The sequence below is a fragment of the Erpetoichthys calabaricus genome, chromosome 18 (genome assembly GCF_900747795.2).
Source record: "Erpetoichthys calabaricus chromosome 18, fErpCal1.3, whole genome shotgun sequence".
NCBI classification, from domain to species: domain Eukaryota; kingdom Metazoa; phylum Chordata; class Cladistia; order Polypteriformes; family Polypteridae; genus Erpetoichthys; species Erpetoichthys calabaricus.
In genome coordinates this window covers 12,670,231-12,698,197 of record NC_041411.2, presented here as the reverse complement: position 1 = coordinate 12,698,197, position 27,967 = coordinate 12,670,231, and the positions used below count along the sequence as shown (strand labels likewise).

At 35.4% G+C, this 27,967-nt stretch overlaps 1 protein-coding gene across 11 annotated transcripts in view; it reads right to left on the bottom strand.

Annotated features, from left to right (window-relative positions):
* Window positions 1-391: 391 nt before the first annotated feature.
* LOC114669253 (membrane-associated phosphatidylinositol transfer protein 2) overlaps window positions 392-27,967 on the bottom strand; it is a 190,235-nt gene continuing 162,659 nt past the window's right edge. For 6 of the 11 annotated variants that reach the window (XM_028825456.2, XM_028825457.2, XM_028825458.2 and 3 more), the window contains 9 exons: window positions 20,585-20,806; window positions 14,804-14,952; window positions 14,261-14,377; window positions 13,948-14,064; window positions 12,066-12,214; window positions 11,378-11,527; window positions 8,576-8,759; window positions 8,027-8,155; window positions 392-6,802 (listed from right to left, as the gene is read on the bottom strand). In XM_028825456.2, coding sequence (XP_028681289.1) covers window positions 6,440-6,802; window positions 8,027-8,155; window positions 8,576-8,759; window positions 11,378-11,527; window positions 12,066-12,214; window positions 13,948-14,064; window positions 14,261-14,377; window positions 14,804-14,952; window positions 20,585-20,806 — 1,580 coding nt within the window. In that variant the 3' untranslated portion in view covers window positions 392-6,439. The remainder of the gene's footprint in view (window positions 6,803-8,026; window positions 8,156-8,575; window positions 8,760-11,377; window positions 11,528-12,065; window positions 12,215-13,947; window positions 14,065-14,260; window positions 14,378-14,803; window positions 14,953-20,584; window positions 20,807-27,967) is intronic. The other 5 variants (XM_051921568.1, XM_051921569.1, XM_051921571.1 and 2 more) reach the window with 1 other exon arrangement.

Sequence of the window (27,967 nt, the reverse complement as noted above, 5' to 3'; positions counted from 1 at the left end):
CCTCTGTTAAAAGTTCAGTTTCACTGCATGCACTGGTGCTGTTCTAACATAAATATTATATACTATTGTTTGATATGTTTACATACAAAAGGCACAATTATTTGTTCAAACTCTTATTTTTCTAGTGTTATACAGGTTATTGGTATGCATTAGTAAGCCTTAAAAAGAAAAGACTGCAAAGGGTTTAAAAAGCTGTTGAATAATAGCTCTTGCAACTATAATAATATTACTACTACTACTATTAATAATAATACCAATATGAAAAGACCAATCCAGTCTTTGTATAGCTTTGAGTTTTTTCTGAAAAGAGCAGAAAATGTTATAATTATAAATATTAGAAAGATATCAAATGTTTCTTTCCCACCATTAAAAGAAAGAAATGACACACTAATAGCTTGCTCAAGAGTAAACTTCTATTTACAGCAAATGGTCGATTATGACAGTACACAGGGGTTTTTCAGGCTATAATTTTGTATATACAGAAAACACTGAGGAAAAAATGTCAAATTTCTTTAAATCCACATAACATACAATGATACTGTACACATAGCAGACCCAGGCATTCGAACACTGCACTGACAGCCAGAAAAAAAAAAAAATGTAATTGTGGAGTATAACACAGATCTTAACAGATCAAAACATTTTGCACACTTAGACTAAAATAAATACAAAAAATAATTCATAAGCAGCAGTTTGATTTCAGGAATAGTTCTGTCATTTTATACCTGGTGTGCAGTCACCTTGCCCATCTGGCAAATTATTCTTTTTAAAATTATCTGTAATATTCAGTTGTGTTCATATATAATAATTCTCTAAAAATGACACTCAATATAAAACTCACTGAGTTTGTAAACATATTTAGGAATTTAGAATAAAACAGTTACAATGCATCAACTGTCCACTTCCCCAATATAATGAAAAATAAATAGCATTTACAGAATTGTACTATGCTGATTAAACTAGGTCAGACTTTCCTTTTAAATTATGTGAATGAAAATTTTTAGCAGCTATTTACAAAGAACTATTTTTAAAGGTACTATTTTTTTGTATCTGTAAAAGATTTGCTAACTAGATTTAACTGGGGCTGTGAAAATAAAATTGTTTATTGCTACGATGTCTTTCTCATTTTCACAACTCAAACTCATTCATTCATTTTTTTTTCTGCTTTTCCTGGTGAGGATCGTTGGTATTAACAAGATGAGCTTGGCCGACAAGGCTTCATTATTTCTGCTAATCTCTAACCCCCCTCCATTTCTGATGAATACCCAGATTCTCTTAGGACAGTCCCCACTTTGTGTCCTCCTTATTTTACTGGGTCATGCTTTGTGCATCTGCCCAAGAAGGCATTCAAACTACATGGTCAAACAACTGGCATCTCTTGATCCCTAGAAGAAATGGTTGTGCTCACTGGTTCTCAATTATTTCCAAGCTCCACTCCCTGTTGTGAAGTTTGTGAGCTCAGCAACGCAGTTCAGAAATCTCATAGTTGACCACATGTACTCATCCTCATAGGTGAGGATATTGCTGTAGACAGACCAGTAAATACATAGCTTCCACTTTATTAACACAGTCTACTACAACATCAGTAAAGTTGCTGCCACTACATCGACTTGTTGATCTTGTGTCACTCATTAACTAGACCTCAATGTGCTTGGAACTCTTCCAGGGTGGGACCACTTCTCATTCCTTACCTGAAGGGCAGACATTACCAATCATCCCAACCAGATCACATTCTGCATGTGCTAGCAACTACAATATGATTAGATTCGGGAGAAAAGATCATCTGCAAACAGCACAGATGCAACCCATAGGCTCTCAAAGTGGGTACCCTGCATACCTCAGCTGTACGTTGATATCTTGTCTACGAAAATGACCAACAGGTGAATGGAGGAGACAAGATGTACCCTTGACAATACTCACATTAAATAGTCTCAATACAAAGTATCAAACACGACACCTAGTCTATAAACAAAGTAACAGAATGGCACACAGCAGCAGCCGCCCTAAAACAAGTACTACTGCAGCATCCTGGGGTATACAGTTACAAGCTTTTCCAAAGTCCACAATGCACATGTGGACAAGATTGGCAAACTCCCATGACCCTCAAGTTATCTGTGAAAGGACAAAACTCTCATTAGTTAATATTAGATAATAGTACATATGCAGCTTTATTTGTTTTGCACATCTTGACTGACATGCATGGGTTAAAATGAAGTATCTGAGTAGGAAATACTATCATTATTAATTTCAAAAGGAGGTTACAATAAATTATATAAATTTGGATTGCTAAGGTCAAAGTAATTTTATACCCCAGAAAACCACCCCGAGTATTTTTCTTATACTGATTTAACTATCCTTGTATATTCTGTTGATAAGAAAAATAAATATTTATATTTTTTAATAAAAGACCTAGTAAATATATATATATATGCACAAACAAAAAGTAGAGGAGGTTTAATGAAAATCTATTGGTCACTGTAAAAATTCAAAGGTGTCTTACATAAAAACTGTGCAAAACTACAGAGTTGGTTGGTCTTTACATACAGTATTTTTTGGGGTGGGAAAATGTGATAAATCTTGGTTCCATGGCCCCACTACACCAGATATTTGTAATTTAGCATTAAAAATATGTTAGAAAGTCAAATAATCATTATTTTCGATATAAAGAATGAGGCACAGATAAGAAAAAACTGACTGAACAAGAACAATTAGACCTTGTCCTCTTAGAATTGGTGTTGCCCTCAATCTGTAGTTACAAATTTTCAGAAAAAGTTATGCATATTATAATAGTTGTAATAAAGATAAAATTTAATCTAAAGGGAATTTTTTTAATATCAAGTGCATCAGGGGATCCATCATTGAGCAGCTGCTATTAATTATAATTTCAAGAAATTTAAGAAAAAAATTGATGAACCAATCCAGTACTGTGTATAAAACTACCATGTCTTTGCTACAATTACCTGAAAAATAAAAGAAACTGCATATTTCTGGATTGACAAAATCAACAGTGAAATTGTTTTTCTAATTATTCTATAAATGCAACTAGTTCCTACAGAAACATATTTGAACATTCTGTTCTAAGACAATATTCAGTGACAACACAAGATGTAAAAGTAGGCTTTGTATACTTTTTGAATACCTTTTCAAAGCGACCATGTCCTTCTGTTTCCCAACTTGTGCTTTCTCGCAGACAAAATGTGAAACTTTACTGCATTACCATCAGCTTTTATTCACCAATAGTACATGACAGGGACTGATTACAAACAGTGGTTATTCTAATAGAAATCAGGCATAAGAAGTCTGCATTAAACCCAGCTTTCTATAACAAGGTATTTATGGTGCCGTTCACTATATCAGAAGTTTCACTTTTAATTTCTCCCAACTAAATTAAACACAACAAATTTGGTTATAAAAGTTTTGTTTTTTTTTTTGTAAAAATGTGTAACAGTGAAGTTCCCTGTAAACGAGCTGGCTAACGCTGAGAGCAGCAGCTATTTCCATATATAGAAAATCTTCCTTTTTATTTTATACCACAACATTAGGTGACCTGGAGAGAAAATGGCTGCAGCTTTACACAATATATTTATACCCATTCCACAAGTAAACTACATCAGGATGTTACAACTAATACAGGTATGGTGAAAGCTGAGTGAGTTTCTGACATTTGCATGTGATCAGTAAGATGTATTTCCAAATAGGTGCTTTATTGTAAATAGATGGGAACTGATCATCTTTTTCTTGTGCAAGACTGCATTATGCACAGTGTACTTTGTCCTGAATTTTTCTTTTTCACAGTTGTGTTAATTTTTTTTCTGCCCTCTTAAGAATCCAGTAAACAGATTTTGTAATTATCAAAAGGGTGGAGCAATTCAGTACATGTATACTGATTGTCAATGCCACAGAGTTAGTTTAAAATTACTGCTTATTATCTATGGAAACTGTAAGAATATTGCACTTTTGCATTGACAGTTACATTACTCTTGGTCCATAAAACAGCTAATACATCAGTTTGAAATGGAAAAAAAAAAGTATTTCAAATACTGTATAATAAAACCTGAAGGATCCAACCTCTTTTATATCTACATAAATAAATAACTTTCACTGAATATACGTACTTTTCATACCATTTACAGTTCTGTACACAAAGCAATAATTCTTTGAATCCTTTGTTTTCAATGCAACTCATAGGCTTATGTACATATTCAAATCATATTGTATTGGGGACTTGGACTTTAGCTTTAAGCTAGATCCAAATTTTCAAAAAGGATCCAAGTAAGGAACCATAAGCCAGCACATGGAACCTGTTCCTTCTTTTGATTATTGTATGGCGCAAGAGAATCACATTGCACTTTAAGAGTTAAATACTTTGTCCAATAATGCATAACTCTAGCTGTTTTATTAACTATACTCAAATAATATAAAGTGCTACATTAATTGACTAATGATAATGGATAAAACAGTATTACTTCAAGCATATTTGCAATACTGGAAAAATAAATGCTATGTTTAATAAATTCTACATGAATTAGGTTTTTGTTAAACTTATTTTCTGCATTTTGGCATACTTGATTCCCCTCTCTTTTTCTATTAGCTTTGAATTTCATTTTGACTATTAACATCTCCATTTTAAATAAGGCTGCTTGCTAGATATCCTTTTGGTTACAGGATCCATTGTTATGCTAGTCAATAAAACAAGGTGTTTTTTCCAAGTTACAGCTCTAATAGCTCATTTTAAACCAACTGGACTCACATGCCACACTTGGTTTTTTTTTTTTTAAAAAAAACCTGGAACTAAGATTATAAAGTATTCTAAAGAGAAAGAGAAATGTGGGACAGACCTTTCAGCTGTTTTCAGGTTCCTTCCATAAGTGCAAAAAAATGATTATCCCCATTTTTAAATTCTGTCTTAAAACAGACAAGTTAAACTTAGCTTTTGAGAGAAACCAAACTTCAACAAGCTTATTTCAAAAAATCCTACTTGCCCACTGGAAACATTGTTTACAGTTTAATACTAATCAGCCAGTGGTGTCAATCAGAATTCTGCTCACCACCCAGCCTCCCCACATCCATCTAAATAGATTTTGGTATATAAATATACAAACCCTGCATTGGCAAAAAATGATAAATTATCATGCAGAACAATTATAAATAATAAATCCACAGAAACATAGGGCGGAATAAGGTCTCATAAAATAGTGCAAAACTATGAGATTAAACAAGAAACACAACTAAAAAGAAATATGGCCACCCATTATTTCTAACTGCTGACATTATAATTTCAAATTCTGGAAAATGATGTTTAAGTTCAGTTTTTGTTAAAGTTAGGATCTTTTATGGTGGTTAACACAATACAAGTCTTCCATGTTACCAGGTGAGCACAAAGCAAAGATTTCACTTGTAAAGAATATTGCTGGCTGATCTCATGTCTTTTTAAAAATTTTAAAGTCTCCTGTCTGCTCTCTGCAAGTCTGTCTATTCAGCACACTATTGCTGATTGAAAGACTGAACTTCACTAAACATACACTAGAGACCTAAACAGTTATAGGCAACAGTGAATACACTCCAACTAGTAATGCAGTTAAAGTGAACTACTTAAAACTGAAAACAAATGGCATAAGAAAATGCTTTCTTATCCTACAGAAAATCATGTTTCCAGAAACCAAAACACATTCATGTCTTTGTTTGCATTACTTATAGAAAATTAATTGTGCACATCGCATTGAGTGGGGCGTTAGGATGTTAAGAATAAATGCTAAAATTTACATTAACCTCTCTCTCTTCTTTTTTTTCCCTGTTAACCTCTGTCTTTTTCAAGTACTCCAACTAATAACAGCTAAAATCCATTAAGGCCACAACAGACCCGCATGCCATATCAGGTAGATTCATGAAATTAGGATATTGTTTTATTGCCTAAGTACTACTATACAGCAAAAATGTTCTAAGTAAGCACCACTGTTCTATACATATATACAAGTAAACACTGGGCTTCAGGTTACCATCATAAAAGATCCACACAATTCTGGAAACTTAAATCAGATTATTCCTAAATGTTTTCTTCAAAGCTATAGGACGCAAATATTTACATGTCAGAGTTTCAAAAACCTGGCTAAAACAGACTGGTTACAATACTAAACATACTGGAAAATTAATTCACTCCAGCTTTGCTCCCTTGTTTAATGCTTAGTGGGCCTGTGCTCAAGAAAAAGGAGCACAGCTGTCTGATTTAAGGCCTGCAACATGCAACATGATGATGGTACCACATTTTTGTATAATTCCATTCCTGATGGTGACATATTTTATATTGTTTATAGCACCATATGCAGTTCCTGGACCTTTTGTCACTTCATTCAATCACCTTCCTTTATCCAAGTTCTCCTTCTAACTAAATTGGACACGTCCAACAGTATATTTTGTTAAGTGCTTCTTCTTTGTGGAACAACTACTTCTGACTTAAAACGCCAGATTCTGTCTTGGCACTGCTACTGCTGCTGCGGCCCCAACAACCAGCAGCAATGCTCATGCTTCTTTGGCAGCGTTCAATCCTTTCCCGCTCTCTCTCACTGTCTGACTGGCTCTGGGTCCGCTCTGGCTTACTATGGCTAGATGAGGAGCCACTGGCCCCAGTCGTAGGTTGTGAGGAGATAGTACGGAGCAGATGATTGCGCTTCCTAAGAAAGTCTGGGTTGCTTCCTAGCCCAAAACTGCCTTTGCGAAGAACCATCCGCGAGCTGCTCTTGGCAGGTCTTGAGCGATGATTATACTCCAGTTGAGAGAGGTGTGCTGCATAACCATCTGTAATGAACTAAAAGAGACAAGACATTCATTATATTTACTGACTCAACAAATCATACATCATGGTTAAAGTAGTATTCAAACTGCATTCACGTTTTATACAAATCAGAGTTTATGTCAGTAATAACACTACTGAACTTTTATTTATCATTTATAAATTAGGAATTTCAGTCTATAAACAGACATAAAAGCTGTTCAGCTATAAATTTTGATCTACTGTTCAGACAGGCTTTTAATAATTGTTCTTCAAATCATTTAATTTCCTGTGAACAGGTCAGATTTCAATGGTAGAAATAATTTGAACATTCAGTACTGAATACTTTGAGCCCCTTTATGCTACAATGCCAGCATTAGCTATATATTATATATTGTTAAAGAAAAAATAGGCATTTTTTTCTTCACATCTAATCACTAAAAGTCTTTTTTGTGATTCACTAGGGGGCTTTGCCCCTTTCTCGCTTCGCTCGCCAACCCCCCGGCCTGTGCTATACACCAGCCACTTCGCATCTCTGCTGCTTGCATATGTGGATTCCACTTTCACCAAACAACAAATCTTTTAATTCTCACGGATATGCCTCTTCATTTGGAAGAAACATTACTTTTCCCTGATGGCAACTGGAATTAAGACGATCTACAAGTCTCCGACTTAAAGTTTAAATCCGAACAATATATTCAATCTCTTTTCGCTGTTCCGTTTTTTCACCAAGTAATACTTTCCATTTGTTTGCGCTAATGTGATCTTTACTATTATTTTTTTGAGACTTTCAAATTTTCATATTTCCATTATCTGTAACCTGCTATGCATGTATATCCCGTCAACGTTTTGGAACCTCTTTACGAAGTTCTACTTTGTCATCTACTCTTTGTCTTTTATTTCCGGCCCCGGGTGTGGTTAAATCTCTTGGCACAAAGTCTCGTCTCGCGGGACTTGAAAATGTCTCTCTGAAAAAGTCATGTCTTGTCCCAGGCTAAAAAGCCTCGTCTCGTCCCATGATTTTTTTATATAATAGAGAGATTTTATAAAAAAAAATAACATTTCATACAATCAAGTCTAACTTATACAATGAAGAAGAACACATTGCATACAATCAAGTCGAGACTCTTAAATAAATAAAATAATATAAATATAAACTCTCTAAACAAACAATAAAGAATTAAAAAGTTAGTGCAAACCAACACTTTCCTACTATTAGTATTTTCTCTTTATTTCCCACTGATCTGTGAAGATAATCACCTGGCATTGGTGAAGAAGTTTCTTGGTAGGGCGCCCAACAATGTAAATCTGACTGGGTGACAAGCCAATGGAGGAATAAACAGAAATATCTTTTGTTGATCCATAAGCTGCAGCAATCTTCATATGTGCCTTGTGGTAAAAAATAAATATGAAATAGCAAGTGTGCATTTTGCAACAATAGCTTTTGTTCACTTCTAACATAGCAATAATGTCACCTTCTAATATAATTATTGAATTAAATTAGACATTTAGGCCACATTTACAGACACATCTTAAAATGTCTGTTGCTAAAATTGCTAAAATCTAAATAAGTAGTAAGGCAGTACTACAGCACAAAGACTGATTAAAAAGAGGACATTTAATTTGTTAATATAAATACACCATATATTGTATATCAATTATACATTTAATATGGCAATCTTAATAATTTTGGTAAGCACTCTGTGGTAGTGTTCACCTGGAAAGAGACTATATAAATTAAGATTTGATCAAATTAATGCTAATTTGTGTTTGTTTTTAGAAAATCAAAAATGGATTAATGAATCTCACCTCTGTTATTAAGCTCTTTAGAAAATTGGCTTTATGTCTGAGGGGGTCATGCACCAAGCCATCACAAAATGACACAATCCCATGCGGGAAATTGTGCTGTGAAAGCCAAGCAACAACTCTTTGCTTTTGCATATCTGGCCTTCCAGTTACATAGATAATAAGGTATCCAAGATCTTGCCAGTGTCTACAAAATAGAAGGCAGTCAATCATCAATAAGACAAACATGCTATTCTGACTGGCTGCATTTAAAACAAATAATGTTTCAGTGAAAAAATAAAACAAAAAATGAAATAGTTATAAAGGAAATTTTAATTGTACAGTTTACTTTACTAAACTAGAAATTAGAAATGAGTGAAATTAATTTGTATGCCAAACATTTTAGATTAAGTTTAATTTTCTTATAAATACTAAATCAGGCAGTGTATAGGGTGAAATGGTTAGTGCTGCAGTCTCACAGGTGTATCTAGAGTTCAACAAACACTAATGATCAATGCGCTACTGTGATATTTGAGCCTAATATACTAAAATTATTTGGATCCTTTTTACAGTCCTCAGGCTGTTACAGCTGACTGGAAAAAATGTCTCAACTTTTAGCAAGTCTTGTACAGTGAACTGCCAAAATGTATGTATGAATATATGTACACTTTAAGAATCAGATTGGGTAGTCCAGAGGTCAGCCTTGGCTACAGAAAAAGACAGGCTCCAGATGTCTTTTGAGATCCTGGAAGGGTGTCTATGCAACTACTAGGAGGCTGTAAAACTGGTTAGCATTAAGCACTTTGCAGAGATCATATCTATCAATCATCATAAACCTAAAAAATTCTTTTTACTACCACAAATGTTCTTCTAAACCATCCAGCAAACTCTAATCCGGCTTCCCCTCTGCGAAAGATTTATGCATTATTTTACTGGCAAAATAGATGGCATTGGGTCACTCTATATCCCCTAATCCTGTGATTCAACGTTGCTATTTTTATTCAATTTCAATTATTATCTCTCTCTGACCTGAAAGAGATCACTTTAAATTTGGAATTAATCATCTTGTGTTTGGATATTAGCTAAAATCATGGAAAAGGCTGTCCATTTACAACTTCTGGCTTTCCTGAACAAACCACCTGCTTATTGAAAAAATTCAAATCTTGTTTCACAGCGTTCCATAATACCGAATCCATTCTTTTGTTGGCAGTTGATGCTATGGACTGTGCTTGTCTGACTCAACTGTATGTAAGTGCTGCTTTTGATATGATTGACCATACCATCTTGTTAAATCGTTTGGAGCAATTGGTAGGCATTAAAGTCAAATACTCTTGCACGGTTTAAGTTCTACCTTAATAATAGATCTTTTTCTGTAAATATTGCCATGTTTTCCTCTTCCTCTGCAGCGTTAATCTGTGCAGTCCCGTAAGGGTCCATTTTTGCCATGTGTATACTCCCTTTCTGATCTATAATTCAGCGTCATAACATTGCTTTTCAGTGTTATGCAGATGACACACAGCTGTATTTACCTCTGAAGCCAAGTAATAAGGGCTCAGTAACTAAACTACTTGATTACCTTAAAGATATTAAATGCTGGATGGCAAATCATTTTCTCTAGCTAATGAAAATAAGACAGAAGTGCTGCTCTTTGGTCATCCCACTGCCAATAGCAGTTTCACTAACAACATTGATCCTCTTGTATATTAAATCGTATGCAAAAAAATTGGGGGTTATTTTCGAGTCTTCTCCCTGTTTTGACAGTGGTCAAGAGCAATTTCTACCTTCTTAAAAATATAGCTAAAATTAAACCTTTTTTATCACCTAAAAACTTGGAGACAGTTATCCAGGCGTTTATCTTTAGTTGGCTGGACTATTGTATTTTATTGTATTTTTGTTTCAGTCAGTCTTCTTTACCTCATCTGTAGCTGGTGCAAAATGCAGTGGCCAGGTTAGTAAGTAAGAGGGAACACATCATTCCTGTTTTGGTCTCTTTTGACTGACTGCCTGTCAAATACAGGATTCAGTTTAAGGTGTTTCTGTTTGTGGTTAAAGCCCTAAATAAAACGGCTCTTTCCTGTAACTTAGACCTTCTTTCCAAGGATTCCACATTTTTGCCACATACAGTGTGACAATGAAGCTTTTTCAGGGGCTTGGCTTTTGGGAATGCAGTATAAAGTATTTGTTTATGTCTGTCAGGGGAGGGTGTGTGTGTCCTTTGATTTGGCTTTTTGCAACATTCTGACTAGTTGTTGATGTACTGTGATATTTTTATCTTTATTGTTTATATTGTTTCTTGTATGCAGTTTTACTCTGTACTGCACTTCGGTCAGCCACTGGTTGTTTTAATTGTGCTTTATAAATAATAAAAGAATAAAACCTCTGTACCAGAACCAGAATTAAACTCAGGCAAATATGTGGCAAATATTCATGTGTATAAAAACAGGGTTCAAGATTCAAACACAAGACGACGTTAGATCCATGGAGCAGCAGTGAAAACTAACCAATGTGTTGCCCATTCTTATATTAGGTATAGCGAGCTAGAACTTTATTTGTTTATAGGGGAAATATGGCTTTTTATAAAAGCTCATTAAATTAATAAAAAATAGATAAATATATACTATATACATCTACACATACTTTGGTCTGAACACACCAAAATGAATAAAAAGGAAATTTAAAAGATAAACATACTTTACAGTCAGAAGTTTTTCTTTCAATACAATTATATCAGATTAGTCAGAGACAAGTTTATAAATATGAATGATATATTGATTATTCAGAGCATAGCTGAAATAGGGAAAATTATATTAATGTGCAAAATTTTACCTTACAACGTCTACAGCACCTGCTCGGACCTTAGGGTCACTTCCCATTATAGAGACACTTGCAGCAAAAGAGCCATCTATGCTGAACACAACAAACTCTGTGCCTTTCGGAAGAATTGTCATGTAGCTGTCTGCAAATGTGTGGTCACCTCTGAAAAAAAACATTATTTACAGGGAATGCAAAAAATCTCTAGATTCTACAAATTGTCACTTAATTGCTCTACTGGATGTAGCAAACTAGGCCAAATGAATGATAAACTTTGAATGAAATGTGTATAGTTGTTTGCAGTTTTGCTGTCATAAAAGGATAGTTTAGTTCAAGAAATACTTCAATTTCATTATTCTTAAGATTTGTAGTCAAGCAGTTATAAATCTGGCTTGATTTTATTTGTCTTTTTGGAATTCACTTTTTTTATGTGTAATTTGTTTAGCATTATTTAGTAGAATTATTTTATAAATCAGAAATCTTATATTGTATTTTTCCAACTAAATTTTTAAACTTTGGGATTTTTTAGTGAAAAACATTATACAGATTCTCACACACAATGCTTTTAACATGTGTTAAAATGTGTTATTAAGACCTCAGTAACCTCATAAGATTCCTAACTTCTACAACAGTCATTTGATATCTAAAATTGAGGAATATTAAATGTCAATTTTATTAGTGTAAAGGTGTGTATATACTGTACCTGACTACAAGTTTCACTGGATAAACACCAATTCCAAGTCGCTTGCTTTCAGGAATTGTATATGAGATCCTGCCACTACTGTTTGTAAGTTCAGTGTCAAAATAGATCCATTCTCCTGATGGGGGCTGTGTCATGATATGAATATCCACCTCAGGAGAAAAAAAAAATCATAAATTAGCATTTTCTGCCAAGTGCAATTGATCTTTACATTAAATATGGCCAATAAAATGCCAGTCCTGATTGGCATGTGGATTCAAAAAAGCAAGCTTCCTGGGTGCCTACATTTACATTTTTTAGCTTCGTCATTACCTGGAGATTAGTATTGTTGAAGTTGATGGGAAGGCAGATAGCCCAAGGTACACAAATGACATTAACAAAGACAGCATACACCTCAAAAATGGAATGGGAAAGATGCTATCCCAGAAAGGAAGCATGTATGTCAGTGTACGATGTAAGATCAGATTAACAGGTTTATACTGTTCCATTGTGTCAGCTTCACAGTGACACTTGTTTTTCACAACTAATGGAGCTGGACAAGTCTGACAGGCTCCAGTATGATAACAAATGAGTTCAAAGAGGATAAGCAAGAAGGTTTTCTTGGTGGACAGGTAGGAGAAGTGTGGAAAAACTCAAAAGTCAAAGCTAGAATAGCTGAAGTGGTTACTGCACAAATTGTAACAAATGACAAACAGTGCCATGGAAAAATATATGTCATCTTCTTGCTTTCCTCTACTAGTCCTTACTTTTGACATTTAATGTTTTCAGGTTCTGCCACAGTATCTCTTCTGGGTTCAGGCTGGGCTATGATCAAGCCCAGTTCAAACTTCAGTATTTCCTATTTTAATCCATTCTGATGTGGACTTGCCTATGTGTCTTGCCACAAGAATCAACTATGTCCCAACTATGCTTCAATTCAAATGATAGATGAGTGGTCGTTTCCATAATAAACAACATAATTTTTAGTTTCTATAATTATAACTGGTCACCTAGATCCTGAGGCAGCAAAACATCCCCCCTACTGCTATGATGCTCTTACTGTGAAATGCTACATATTCTTTATGCCACACATTAAACCCATGTCATCCAAAATGTTCCCGTTCTGCCAAAAGGTTTGGGTCATCCTAGTGCTTCCCGGCAAATGAGAGATGGGCATTTATGTTCTTATTCATTAACAACAGTTCCATTTAGCTATTCTGTAGCTGAAGTTAATTTTTCCCAGTTGTATTTGATAATGGAGCCATGAACACTGACCTTTGCTTATCGTGGATGGTAAAAGTTTGATTCCGTATTCTATCCCCATGCCATTGTTAAACAGGAGGTTATAAAATGTTTCTTTTAACTAAGTAGTATTTAGATAAATGGAATGTGGCTGTTATGATTTTCTTAACAAGGTAGAAGATCCAATAATTCTGACAAAGTAAAAAATATTACAAAGTTCTAAAAAGATTGAAAATAACTACATTAGAATACATTTACAATTATTTTGTTCATTAACTATGTGGTATGAACCATCAAGAGAAGTTCAAACACCTGAATCTTTTCAGGTGAGGAAAATGGAAAGTACTTATAACACGATTGTTTGCTTGTTGTTATATTAAAATCTGTCTGATTAACAACTACACAGGAGCATTGACATTAATTAGTTAATGTTCAATTTTGTTTCAGCTGTTATGAAATATTTCTTCACAAAGAACTGATACATGGAACTAATTACAAATAGTATAACTGGATGTAACAAATGGGAACATTAGATCTCACTACAAAAATATACAATAAAAATGATATGCTCTGCTAAGCAGAATGATCTGATCTCAGTAAAAAAATTGTACATGTTCTCATGTTCTCATCTAAATGTTTCAATTCTTCAGTTATGAGGCTTTACCTTTTCTCCAGTAAGTGTAACCATGTCTAGTGGCCCATACATAAAGCGACCATTTACTGTTTGTGGTCCATCCTCTGTGCAAACAGCATCACTGACTCGATGATTAGCAGTCACATTCTACAAAAACAGACACATACCAAAAATTCTAATGTGTACATTTGTATACGTCATACATACTAGGGTAACTCCAACAACAACAACAACAACAACAAAAAAAGTGATTCTCATTTTTCAGAATTAAGTTAATGGCCTTAGGTGTCTTCTATAATTGAAGTTAGGATCTGAACAACCAGAAGTTTACAATAAAACATACCCTTATTTTGACATGAGTCCTTTTTCTCAGCCATTTTTCACGTGGTTTTGAAGGACTGAACACTGACATCTCTTTTCCATCAAGTTCCAAGATGCTAGAATTTTCATGTCTCATAACCTGTATAAAAAGTAAGTCTATCGCCATCAGTACAGAAATCCACTACTTAAAATATATGTAAGAAAAAATAATTTCCCAAAAATGATTTAGTTAACTATGAAAATAAGCCTTTATAAGCCATCCATAAACAGTAAACAAATTTAATGTGAATTTACGACTTCTGTGCTTATTTAAGTTGCATATCATTAAAAAAAAAAAAAAAACCAGCACAAATCTGTGTCTTTATGGCTTGAACATGCATTATTTTTAGGTCAATAATGGTTATGTATTTTCTTGTTCTTTATTTGCATCCTAAAAAAATTACTTTCTTCGCATAGGTGAAAAGTAGCAAAGCTTTAAAGTCATGAGAAAGGACACAAACATACAGACAATGGACAGGAGAACAATTACACATTGGGTTATTGTTGTAGGTAGCTTGGTAAATACCTGTCTCAGCAAGAAGGACACAACATCTGTAGACTCCCAGTAACTGGCATGGAATAGATGAGGAAGGGCCACTGTGGGAAAGGCAGTCAGAGCATCCGGACAGTACAGTGCAAAATCAATTCGCTTAGTACCCCACCACCGAGCTGCAACTGCAAACAAAAATGCCATCGCTCAACATGATTTTCTAAGGTGTGTACTTTTGCTGTAACTTCACTGATACTATTTATTTTGAGAGTAAAAGATTGGTTTATTTCAGAATTAGTGGGACATGGATGGAACTAAAAACATTGCATCAAATATACCAAGAACTTATTTTCGTGTTCTTAATATTACTACTTGGTTGTTAATCTGTCAGACTGTGTACCTCAATTAAAACCTCAGAAAATTAAATCCTAATTCAACACTAATAGATCACCGCATTAAAACTAAAATGGGTTTTTAAAATATCTTGTTTTAACATTGTTATATTTTTTTACAACAAAACTGATGTATCTTTGTATAGCTCAAACCTAAGGCTCTTTAAATACAATTCAAACTACATATGGTAAAGAACACAAAGTATTTAAAATGTCCCAATATTTCTGAACTGTATTATAGATTTAGAAGAAATATATGTGAAACAAGCCAGGAATAAATGATGTTAAAGGAAAGATAATTATAAAAGTTAAATTAAAAGCTCCGTACTTTAAATATGAAACATCTTGAAACCACATTTCCAAAGGGTTTAGAACTGAATTGCAAGTTCTATTAAGTTTTCTACTGATTTTTTTTTTCTGTCCTCCCGGCCATCTGACCTTATCATCAGATTCACCTTTAGAGACTTAAACACCAAGTCTATATATAAGGACTATACTTTTCTATTATTATATGTCCATTTTATGTAAATATGTACTGCTTTCTGTTATGTTATTTAGTCATTATCATTCTTATCTAATTTATTTTGTTTTTCCATTTCTTTGACATCTTGTAGAGCACTATGAGCTACATCCTGTGTATGAAAATCTGCTACAGAAATAAATGATGTTGTTATTCTTCAGTAAATTTTATACCAGCAGACAAGGAGAAAATTATAAAATGTACGGAGTCTTACAGTGGTAAAAAGAAGCATAAAATTTAAGCAGGTGTAGAGGACAACTGGTATTCTTTTGTAAATTCTTAACAAAATTGATGGTGGAAAATAACTTTTACATTAAGGTCAAGAACTTAATTTCATTTAACACTTGTTACTAAATAACAACTGCTTATAAAAGATTACATTAGAATAGAACAAACTGATAATGTATATATATATATATATATATATATATATATATATATATATATATATATATATATATATATATATAGCCCGGCCAGGATGCCCAAAGTGTGGAAGGACCGGGGAAGAGAGGATTGTCGGGACAGTTTCTTCCTGGGACCGATAGAGGGCAGCCCCCTTGGTTTTCAGTGGGGCCACGGGTTATGTGCATGGAGGCTCAACCCTGTTGGAACCCGTGGCCACCACCAAGGGGTGCATGGACCTTTCCAGGGCCTTATTTGGTCACGTTTCTGCCACACCCAGAAGTGTGGCCAGAAGAAGCTTATTAGGCACCTGGAGTCCATCTAGGTGCCTTATAAAAAGGAGCCGCCTCACTCCATAAGTGTCCAGAGTCGGGAGGAGAGGTCACAGCCTAAAGAGAAGTGGAGGGAGAAGGACTGGCGGCAGAAGGGACTGAATGGTGTTAGCAGTGTTGCATTATGCTTACTGGTATTGTGGACTGGTAAAAACTGTAAATAAACGTGTGCAGTGTGGCAAAATATATATATATATATATATATATATATATATATATATATATATATATATATATATATATATATATATATATATATATATATATATATACACCCTAACAAAAATATACATAATGAATTTATGCATTTGCTGCGTCAGCATTAATTGAAGTTATATAAGTTGGAAGACATATTATTTCTTTACCATGTAAAAAGAACAGAAAACAGCTTTGAGTTTCTAATTTTTGTCGTGTAAGGATGTAGTGTTTATCAGGACACTGGCAAAAAACTGAAAAATTGCTTAAAGACATAACTAAAGTATCACCTAGTATATCTTTCTATATAATATGCTACCGTGGCTGTTCGTTTGTCTGTCCAGGATTTTAAATCACCTGTAGCTCGCAAACTGTTTGACCTTTTGATCTGAAATTTGGTACACATATATTACGTGACGTTACTATCTGCTTTGTGATGATTGGCTTCCAAGGTTATTCCTCTTTTCATTTTTATTTTATTGTAGAATCAACTCTCAGCAGCGGCCATGTGTATGGGCGCCATTCTCATCCCTACCATCTTCGCTGTCACTTCCCTACCTCTTCATATCTTAAATCATTCTTGAGGCAGATTGAAGACTTAAGTGCCAGCTTAAGTGAAAAATTAAGACAAAGTACTAAGCAATTGCAACACAAACTCTGACTTAATCAGTTTCAATGCGAAAAGATGCCGACGAAAGAAAGAGAAGAAGCGGGCCGCTAGAGTGGAGAAAAGAAGAGCTGCTCAGGAAGCAGCAAATACATCAACCTCTGAGCAAACAAATGCTAAACATACAGAGAAAGTGTAGGAAAACTATGAATGCTCAAGTCAAGTGTATTCACGGCACGTTATTGTGCAGTGCGCCATTACTGGTCAGATAATAAGTGGCATCATTAAGTAATCTGCATGAGTTCCCCTCAAGGATCCTCAGTATCTTCTCTAAGAGAAGCTGAATTCTTTTTTTTTCCTTTAGTAAAGTTCAGAGTTTGTTAAACTGCATCAATTATGATATTAAAGTCAAACTGGATATTAAGTCATTTTGTTACAGGAAGTAGTCTAAATATTTAAATTATATGTCCTTGTCAAACAAATCATTCTTTAGGAAAAACAAACTTATTCTGTAAATTGGAATTAAAGTGCAAGAAAAAAATACATTGACTTTCTACATGTGGTGCACTGACACTTTCATTTAAAAGACTGTGTTAAGAGTATGAAATGACAGAGTAACAAACATGCCTGATGCAAGTCTGAAAGAGACAACAAATTGCTCATGTTTTATTTTATCAGACCAAGTAAATAATGCTTTTAATCCAACTGTAAAAGTTTTCTGTTTTTATTAAGAAAGGCTCTTATGGTTATTACCTTTTATGCTAGTTTGTTATATAGTAAGATATTACTAATAGGGTGATTTCTAAAATCATAGCAGCGTTTCTTGTCTTAGACGTATGGCCAAGGCACACAATGTTTGCCGTTCTTATAATAACAAAGTTTTAATGATTTAATAAGTGGCAATAATAAACAATTTAAATCTTTTATTTAAGTCTTTGGAAATGATCATGTCCTTCCTTTTTAAAAAAATAATGTAATGTGACCCTAGCATCAATTCAACAGACCCTTTCAAAATGCAAAAACAAAAAGGAGAATAGCTTTTTGTAAAACAAATACACAGGAAATCACAAAGTTTAACATAACCATTAATGTCAGTCTGGGACCACTAAGTGCAGCTCTTAGTGCTACTGCTTCACAGATCCAGCATCTTGGGTTTGAATGTAGTGCCAAGGCCATTGTCAGTGTAGAATTTCTTCTGTGTGTACTCTGGGTGTCCTCCCACTTCATTAAAGGTGTTCTGATTAATTTAATCGGTGACTCTAAATTAGCTGCAGTGTGGGTATGTGCATGAGTGGGCTCTATGATGGACTGATGCCATGTAAAAGGCTGATTCACGTGTTGCATCCAGAGCTCATGGCATAGTCTCTGGTCTCCCACAATCCTGAAGTGAATTAAGTGGATTTGAGATTATTATGTTGTTATTATTATGTCAGCTTCACCAAAAATTAAGTGATAACTTACATAAAATTAAACAACACTTGATTGTGATAGTTTACTTTAAGATAATGTAAACACATTTTTTAAAACAACGAAGTTGATATTGTTTTCAGTTACTTGCCCACCTTCCACACAGCATGAGTTTGTGTCCTATAATGATATCAAACACAATTGTTGCGATGTACACGGACATTAGAAAAATGAAAAAAAAAAGCTAAAATCTCAACACAGTAAAGAACTATACTTTGAAGATTTCTTGGACAGTAGTATGCAATAAGATAGAACACCATTTGTGCTGATGGATTCACAAAAAAAAACACATGTTAAACAACTAGCCAGGTCAAAATGTCAGTCAGTCAGTCATTATCCAACCCGCTATATCCTAACACAGGGTCACGGGGGTCTGCTGGAGCCAATCCCAGCCAGCACAGGCCGCAAGGCAGGAATAAACCACGGGCAGGGCGCCAGCCCACTGCAGGGCACACACACACACATCAAGCACACATTAGGGACAATTTAGGATTGCCAATGCACCTAACCTGCATGTCTTTGGACTGTGGGAGGAAACCCATGCAAACACAGGGAGAACATGCAAACTCCACACAGGGAGAACCCAGGAAGCGAACCCAGGTCTCCTAACTGAGAGGCAGCAGCGCTACCACTGCGCCATCGTGCCACCCAGGTCGAACAGTCTTGAATCAAATAATATTTTAAAATGCCTAGTGTTATTTTTCCTTTAAAAAGTGGTGGCTCTGAGGTTAGGGATCTGCACTGGCAATCAGAAGGTTGCCGGTTCGAATCCCATAAATGCCAATAGGGACTCTGCTCTGTTAGGCCCTTGAGCAAGGCCCTTAACCTGCAACTGCTGAGCGCTTTGAGTAGTGAGAAAAGCGCTATATAAATGCAAAGAATTATTATTATTATTAAAATTTTTCAGTGAGGACAGGAGGCTTGAGGGCTACAAGCATCATACCCAATTATATTTCTGGACCTTAACAATATAATACAGAGAGTAGATAAAAGCTGCATTCTATAGGCTTGTCTGGAATTTATTTTAATAAAAATGCTGCTTTGTTCTGAATGTGTAACTATATAAAAATGAACAAATGAATTACACCTGTTTCCAGAGCAATAAATAACCCACAGGAAAAAAGTTTACTGATACAGATTTTAAGGGGGTTTCATATATCTAAAACCAATAATCAAGCTTTAAAACATTTTCAGTAAAATACAGATGTTGGAAGAGTTAGTAATATTTCTGATTTATTAGTAACAGTATAATGGCAAGAGCGTTTTTTTTTTCTTTTTATCACTCAACATTTTGGTAATGCATGTAGTTTATGTGAAAAGAACATCCATCCTTCATTTCAGGTTTTACGTTTGGTAAGCAAATCAAATTATACCTTCCAAACTTCCTACTTTTACTGCAGTTAATTACACTGATAAACATGATTAAAGTTTTTAAAATCCATTTCTATCCATAGGATTGTGTTTGGATGTGTTTTGATATCTTAGTTAAGTCCCAAAACTTATGATGCAGTTTTTCAGTAAAGAAAGATGTTAAAGAAATCAATTGTAATCTGACTAATTAAAAATTTGTAACAGGAAAATAAAAAACAGAAAAAACAATAGTTACAAATATAAAATATGTATTATCAGAAATTACAAGGAAAGAAATGGATTTAAAAGCTTATCAGCTCCATCAAAGAACTTTATTCCAGCACTTCTCCTTTAAAACACTTTTGCCATCTAAATGTTATAATGCAATAAATTAAAAGGTTTAGGAATTTAGGAAAGATGGTGATTGACCAAACTACAGCTGTGGGAGATATGAAAGCAAAAGTGGACAAAACAGAGTGAAGTTAAAAAAGAATGTTTAGTTTAATTATCCTTCTCCCCCTCTTCAAATCCAAACACCTGACAGAGTACCTGCCACAATATCCAGGTCTGGGATCTGAGGAATGATACTAGGCTTTCGACTGGACTTCATTTCTGGACTCTTCACTATGTGATTCAAGGAGGAGTCTGTGTCTGTTTTTGACTTTCTACTGGACTTAGGTGAGACACTTTTTAAAAAGCTTTTGTTATAGGGAAGAGCAAGCTGGGACAGTAGGCTTAGTTTTTTGGAACTGTAAAGATGACATGCTTGTTCTATATAAAGAAAAATGACAATAAAATCATACATTAACACCAAATAAAAATGAAATCTATAAACTAAGAGAATGCAAAACATAAGCAACATTAAGGCACATAAAAACTCAAATTGTTAAATTTGCATTTAGTTTTAAATGGTATGATATATGAGGGAATTTACTGACTGGTGAGAACTTACTATGTAAAACAAAAGTTTTAGTACTTTGTTACATTGTGCTTTTTACTATATTTTTCATAGAGCAGAATTTGAACAAATGTTTTGGTGGTCCAACAGAACAGAAAAAATTAAATAAAATAATATGAATAAACAGTATTCAAGGTCAGTACACAGTATAGTTGTTAACATACATTTTTATTAATTGAAGCATAGGCATATTAAGTAACTTACTCAGAGTCACATATCGAGCTAAAGGTAGAAATTAAAGTAGCATGCTTTGTTCACTACAATGCACTGCCCATTTTCATATAACAAAAGAAAAAAAGTATAATATCATCTGGAATAAGTCTTCATCAACGTTTGAGGCTCAAAATGTCTCCACCATCAACATAAAAATCAACACCTTCACTCCACTTCTACTCTTGCAGGTTGCATTGGCAATTGAACAAGGTAGACTGACCAGACCACCATATCTCTAGCTAGTGCATCCATCTCTTCCTGGGTAATTAAAGAATTCTTCCAGGCCAGTCAAGATATATAAATGTTCCAGCATGTCCTGGGTCTGCCACTTGGTTTTCTCTTATTGTGTCATGTCTGGACCCTAGAAGGTGCTGGGGCCATCCTATCTACATGTCAGATACACTTCAACTGTCGTCTCTTGGTATGTTAAACACCACTATTGTGTAAGAGTTAATTAAGAAATTGGACAACAAAAACACACATTCTTAAATTCAAATCCAAAATGGGATCAACCTGTAACATATATGTCACAATTCTTTTAAAGCTTAAGTGCAACAAATATAAAATATATGTGTTTAGAATACTAATTAAGCAATTGCCCTCATTTTAAATTAGGGCTGGACAAAATTAGGAATTGTAACATAGTGACATACCCATCAAATTTCACACCTGCTTAGTTATGCCAAACCAAAGCCAAATCTAGCAGTTTTCTTCAAAATAATTTTAATAAGCAGCTTTATAGCTGAGAGGTGGTCTCTTACCACATTTTATCATTGAAAATGGAGCTGTTTTGAAGAATAACGGCAGTCTAGGAATGAAGAAGTAGTGGCTTGATCAAACAATAGAACCAGCACATGATTGTTTAACATAGTGCTAAGTCAAGCCAAGTGATTTTTCAAACTTAAATTAAATGCTGATCTATTATTAGGCCAATAGCCTAGATGTATGCCTTCAGATAAGTTTTATTTCTTTAAAAGATTATTTTGGGAAATGTTGCAATCATTTTCTCTTTTTTCACTGCTTATTTTTAATCAATTCATTGAAAAATACAATTGACTGTTCATTTCAGGCATTTGTTTAAAATTAAGTCTAATACTCTTCCCATAGAGAACTAGGCGAACAGAGTGCTTACAAATATAGTTCCCTATAATACCTAATGTGTTATGCAGAGGCCCAGTATGTTTATTTTAGAACAGTATTACGGACATCTTGAAAAAATCAGAACAAGCTTCAGACCTCATAGAGATACTATTTTCTATTTTTAGGTAATGTAAGACATCACTTTTCCCTTGATTTATCAAGAGTGGACTACGACTCTTCTAGTGATGCATGAGTAATACAATGCATTATAATGCAATAGATTTTTCATTGTATAGTATTATCCCATCTGGTGTTACTCAAAATAATTCTATTAAAGGATTAGGAGCATTTATAAATCTAACATTATCTGAAAGATACCCAGATATTTTCCCCAACTGGAACAAATTTGGGGCATTCCCAAAATACAGTATATGGCATATCTAGGAATGTGTCTGATGCAGTTACACTTGTCCCTGGATTTTACATAATTTGGGTTAAGATTGTTGTGTGTGATATTCAAATGTTTTGGACAGACTGAAAAAGAATCTACCTTTCCACTACCACTTGTTTTTTTAATTTTTTTTATTCTACTCTGTGATAGTGTAAGAACACCATACACATAGCATTTATAGTAACACTGGAAAATGAACTGGATCACAATGGATTGCATGTTGAAGAGCTGAACTGTAAAGTGCAATCATACACTTCCAGTCTTGCATCAGTGGTGCCTTGGCTTAATTTACACAACTGGGACTCATGATATGATCTTCACATTTATTATTAATTTGTATTTTGATATAGCAAGCTGATAACAGACAATTTTAACTAAACAGGTATCAAATAAAATGAACACAAACTTCACAAGTACCTAATCCTACAGTTCTTATTAATGTGTTGTTTTCTTCAGATGCTCTTTACTGCAGATCACTAGTATGGAATGTACTGCATATCATCAAATATAAAAAATTTGTCATAAATGTTTTGAAATAAAATTATATAACTGGATTAAATGGGATAGGTCACTGGGAGGATGGATATAGTTAGAAATGTATCAATCCATTTATTTTATGAACATGCATTATCAACTACAGGGTACAAGTAACAGACTTTCCTGTCAGCACTGGACATGAGGCAAAACTTGTGCCGAAACCCAGACTCCCCTCATGACTTAGCTTAGTGTCATCATAAAATTTGTTGAAATGTTCACTTCTATTTTATTTTTTTTTCTATGTTCTTATGTTTAGACAATCACAAAATGTTCTGTGGGTAAATATCTACATCTTTTATATATATGTTTTATCACAAAAAATGATAACAGCCTCACAAAAGGAGTGCATTTATTTGTGGGTTCCATGATAATGTAATGTGCCAATATAAAAAATGTGTTCCTACTTAAACATGAAATATAGGATGACATTCTGGAAAATTCCACTTGGAGCTTTTAAGTTTTAGCATGTTTTTGGTTTCTGCTTAAATTTTAAATATTAATTTCAATTTGCCTGATTTGCTCTTCTTCTTTCGGCTGCTCCCGTTAGGGGTTGCCACAACGGATCATCTTCTTCCATATCTTTCTGTCCTCTGCATCTTGCTCTGTTACACCCACCACCTGCATGCCCTCTCTCACCACATCCATAAACCTTCGCTTAGGCCTTCATCTTTTTCTCTTCCCTGGCAGCTCTATCCTTAGCATCCTTCTCCCAATATACCTAGCATCTCTCCTCTGCACATGTCCACACCAATGCAATATCACCTCTCTGACTTTGTCTCCCAACCGTCCAACTTGAGCTGACCCTCTAATGTACTCATTTCTAATCCTACCCATCCTCGTCACACCCAGTGCAAATCTTAACATCTTTAACTCTGCCACCTCCAGCTCTGTCTCCTGCTTTCTGGTCAGTGCCACCGTCTCCAACCCATATACGTAACATAGCTGGTCTCACTACCGTCCTGTAGACCTTTCCTTTCATTCTTGCTGATACCAGTCTGTCACAAATTTCTCCTGACACTCTTCTCCACCCATTCCACCCTGCCTGCACTCTCTTCTACAATCCCCACTACTCTGTACTGTTGATCCCAAGTATTTAAACTCAACCACCTTCGCCAACTCTACTCCCTGCATCCTCACCATTCCACTGACCTCCCTCTCATTTACACACATGTATTCTGTCTTGTTCCTACTTACCTTCATTCCTCGCTTCTCTAGGGCATATCTTCACCTCTCCAGGGTCTCCTCAACCTGCTCCCTACATTCGCTACAGATCACAATGTCATCAGCAAACATCATAGTCCACGGGGACTCCTGTCTAATCTCTCTGTCAACCTGTCCATCACCATTGCAAATAAGAAAGGGTTCACAGCTGAACTCTGATTTAATCCGACCTCCACATTGAATGCATCCGTCACTCCTACCACAGACCTCACCACTGTCACACTTCCCTCGTACATATCCTGTACAACTCTTACATAGTTCTCTGCAACTCCCAACTTCCTCATATAATACCACAGCTCCTCTCGAGGCACCCTGTCATATGCTTTCTCCAGATCCACAAAGATGCAATGCAACTCCTTCTGGCCTTCTCTAAACTTCTCGATCAACATCCTCATAGCAAACATTGTATCTGTGGTGCTCTTTCTTGGCATGAAACCATACTGCTGCTCACTAATCATCACCCCACTTCCTAACCTAGCTTCCACTACTCTTTCCCATAACTTCATGCTGTGGCTCATTAATTTTATTCCCCTGTAGTTAATGCAGTCCTGTACATCGCCCTTATTCTTAAATATCAGCACCAGTACACTTCTTCTCCACTCCTCAGGCATCCTCTTACTTTCCAAGATTCCATTAAACAATCTGGTTAAAAACTCCACTGCCATCTCTCCTAAACACCTCCATGCTTCCATTGGTATGTCATCTGGACCAACGGCCTTTCCATTTTTCATCCTCTTCATAGCTGTCCTTACTTACTCCTTGCTAATCCATTGCACTTCCTGATTCACTATCTCCACATCATCTAACCTCTTCTCTCTCTCTTTCTCTTCATTCATCAGCCTCTCAAAGTACTCTTTCCATCTGCTCAACACACTCTCCTCACTTGTGAGTACGTTTCCATCTTTATCCTTTATCACCCTAACCTGCTGCACATCTTTCCCAGCTCGGTCCCTCTGTCTAGCCAATCGGTACAGGTCCTTTTCTCCATCCTTAGTGTCCAACCTCTCATACAACTCATCATACACCTTTTCTTTAGCCTTCACCACCTCTCTCTTCACCTTGTGCCTTTTCTCCTTGTACTCTTGTCTACTTTCTGCATCTCTCTGTCTATCCCACTTCTTCTTTGCCATCCTCTTCCTCTGTATACTCTCCTGTATTTCCTCATTCCACCACCAGGTTTCCTTTTCCTCCTCCCTCTTTCCAGATATCACACCAAGCACCCTTCTTGCTGTCACCCTTACTACACCTGCTGTAATTTCCCAGCTGCCTGGTAACTCTTCACTGCCACCCAGTGCCTGTCTCACCTCCTCCCTAAACTCAACCTTGCAGTCTTCCTTTTTCAACTTCCACCATTTGATCCTTGGCTCTGCCCTCACTCTCTTCCTCTTCTTGATCTCCAACGTCATCCTACAGACCACCATCCTATGCTGCTTAACTACACTTTCCCCTGCCACCACTTTCCAGTCTTCAATCTCCTTCAGATCAACTCTTCTGCATAGGATGTAATCTACCTGTGTGCATCTTCCTCCACTCTTGTACATAACCCTATGAAACTCCCTCTTCTTAAAATACGTATTCACCACAGCCATGTCCATCCTTTTGGCAAAATCCACTATCCTCTGACCTTCTTCCTCTCCTTGACACCATACCTACCCATCACCTCCTCGTCTCCACTGTTCCCTTCACCAACATGCCCACTGAAATCCGCTCCAATCACCACTTTCTGTCCCTTGGGAACACTGTTCATCACTTCATCCAACTCACTCCAAAAATCTTCTTTCTCACCCATTGCACACCCAACTTGTGGTGCATATGCAGTAACAACATTCATCAATCACACCTCCAATTTCCAGCTTCATAATCATTACTCTGCCTGACACTCTTTTCACCTCCAAAACACTTGACATACTGTTCCTTCAGAATAACTCCTACCCCATTTCTCCTCCCATCCACATCATGATAGAACAATTTGAATCCACCTCCGATCCACCCGGCCTTACTCCCCTTCCATTTAGTCTCTTGCACGCACAATATATCAACCTTCCTTATCTCCATCATAATGGCTAACCCTCTCCCCATACCAGTCATACTGCCAACATTCAAAGTTCCTGCCCTCAATTCCACTCTCTTTACTTTCCTTCTCTCCTCCTGCCTCCGGACACGTCTTCCCCCTCTTGTTCTCCTTCTTCTTTGGCCAACAGTTGCCCAATTTCCGCCTGATTTGCTAATGTTAGGTATTTTGATCTTCAAGTACCCATAAAGCTCAAGAGATTTCATTTCTATGGAATTTTGAATAATGAAATTTAGTTTTTGTCCCCCAGTCAGCTGACATTAATATATTCATAATTTCACTTACTTATATTACTAATATTTAGGAGGTTTAGGAACAAAATTTTAAAATATACATGTGTACAATGGGCAGAACTGCATAGCAGAAGTTAACATGGTTGACTCACTACTCCAGTATCTGGGTCCAGTTATTGTCTGTGTGGAGTTTGATAGGTTCTGACCGTGTCTGCATTAATTTTCCACCAGTAACTGTGGGATTTGTTTTTTACTCACAAGAACATGCGTAATGTTATTTGTGGATTCTAAACTGGTGCAGTGTGAATGTATAGATGTCAGCATGAGTAGGCCCTACAATCAATTGGTATCCCATCCACAGCTGGTACCCAGTCATGCGTTTGATGTGCCAAGGTTGCCTCTGCCCCTTATGACCACAAGTTAGATCAAGCAGGTGTGATAATGTTATGTTAAATGTGTGTAGTGTTGCAGATTTCAAATGCAAGTATCCAATATAAAAATATCTCTATCTGTAAGTCCATCTGTTGATTTTAACAAGAATTTTTAAGCTCTGTCTTTTTTCTTCACAGACACACTATTGCCAGTTTCAGAAGATTGTCTGTGTCCACTTCATTCATAATTCATACTACCTTAAGCTGTGCCCTGTGGCACACTGATAGTGCTGCTGGCTCACAAAAAAGAGATCATGGATTCACGTGCAGTGTCCACGATGCATGGAGTTTGTAAAGTGCTTTGAGTAGTGAGAAAACAGCTGTATAAAGAATTATTATTATTATTAAACTGGAAAGGAAACTGCCTTCCTCAACATGATATGTTTAATCAAGACTTGATTAATTTACTATTAGTATGCAAAAATGAATGTACACTCAAACAATTCTTTTTCTCAAAGCATGGCACACAATTAATTAATTTATTTATTTTGATGATTGTGTGAAAGCATACTGTTAAATTGTCCATGAAATATAAACATTTAAAAATAAATAAATAAATCATACATATGAGTAAACAGCTAGAAGGATAAAAACTATAACAGAATTTGCTTTTTATTTTGTGGAAGTCATTCCTTACAATTTGACACGACATCCCTGTATAAAATTCATAATTTTAAACTATATATATAATTTGTAAAATATATAAAACAGGTCAAAATAATATACAGCAAAGAAAG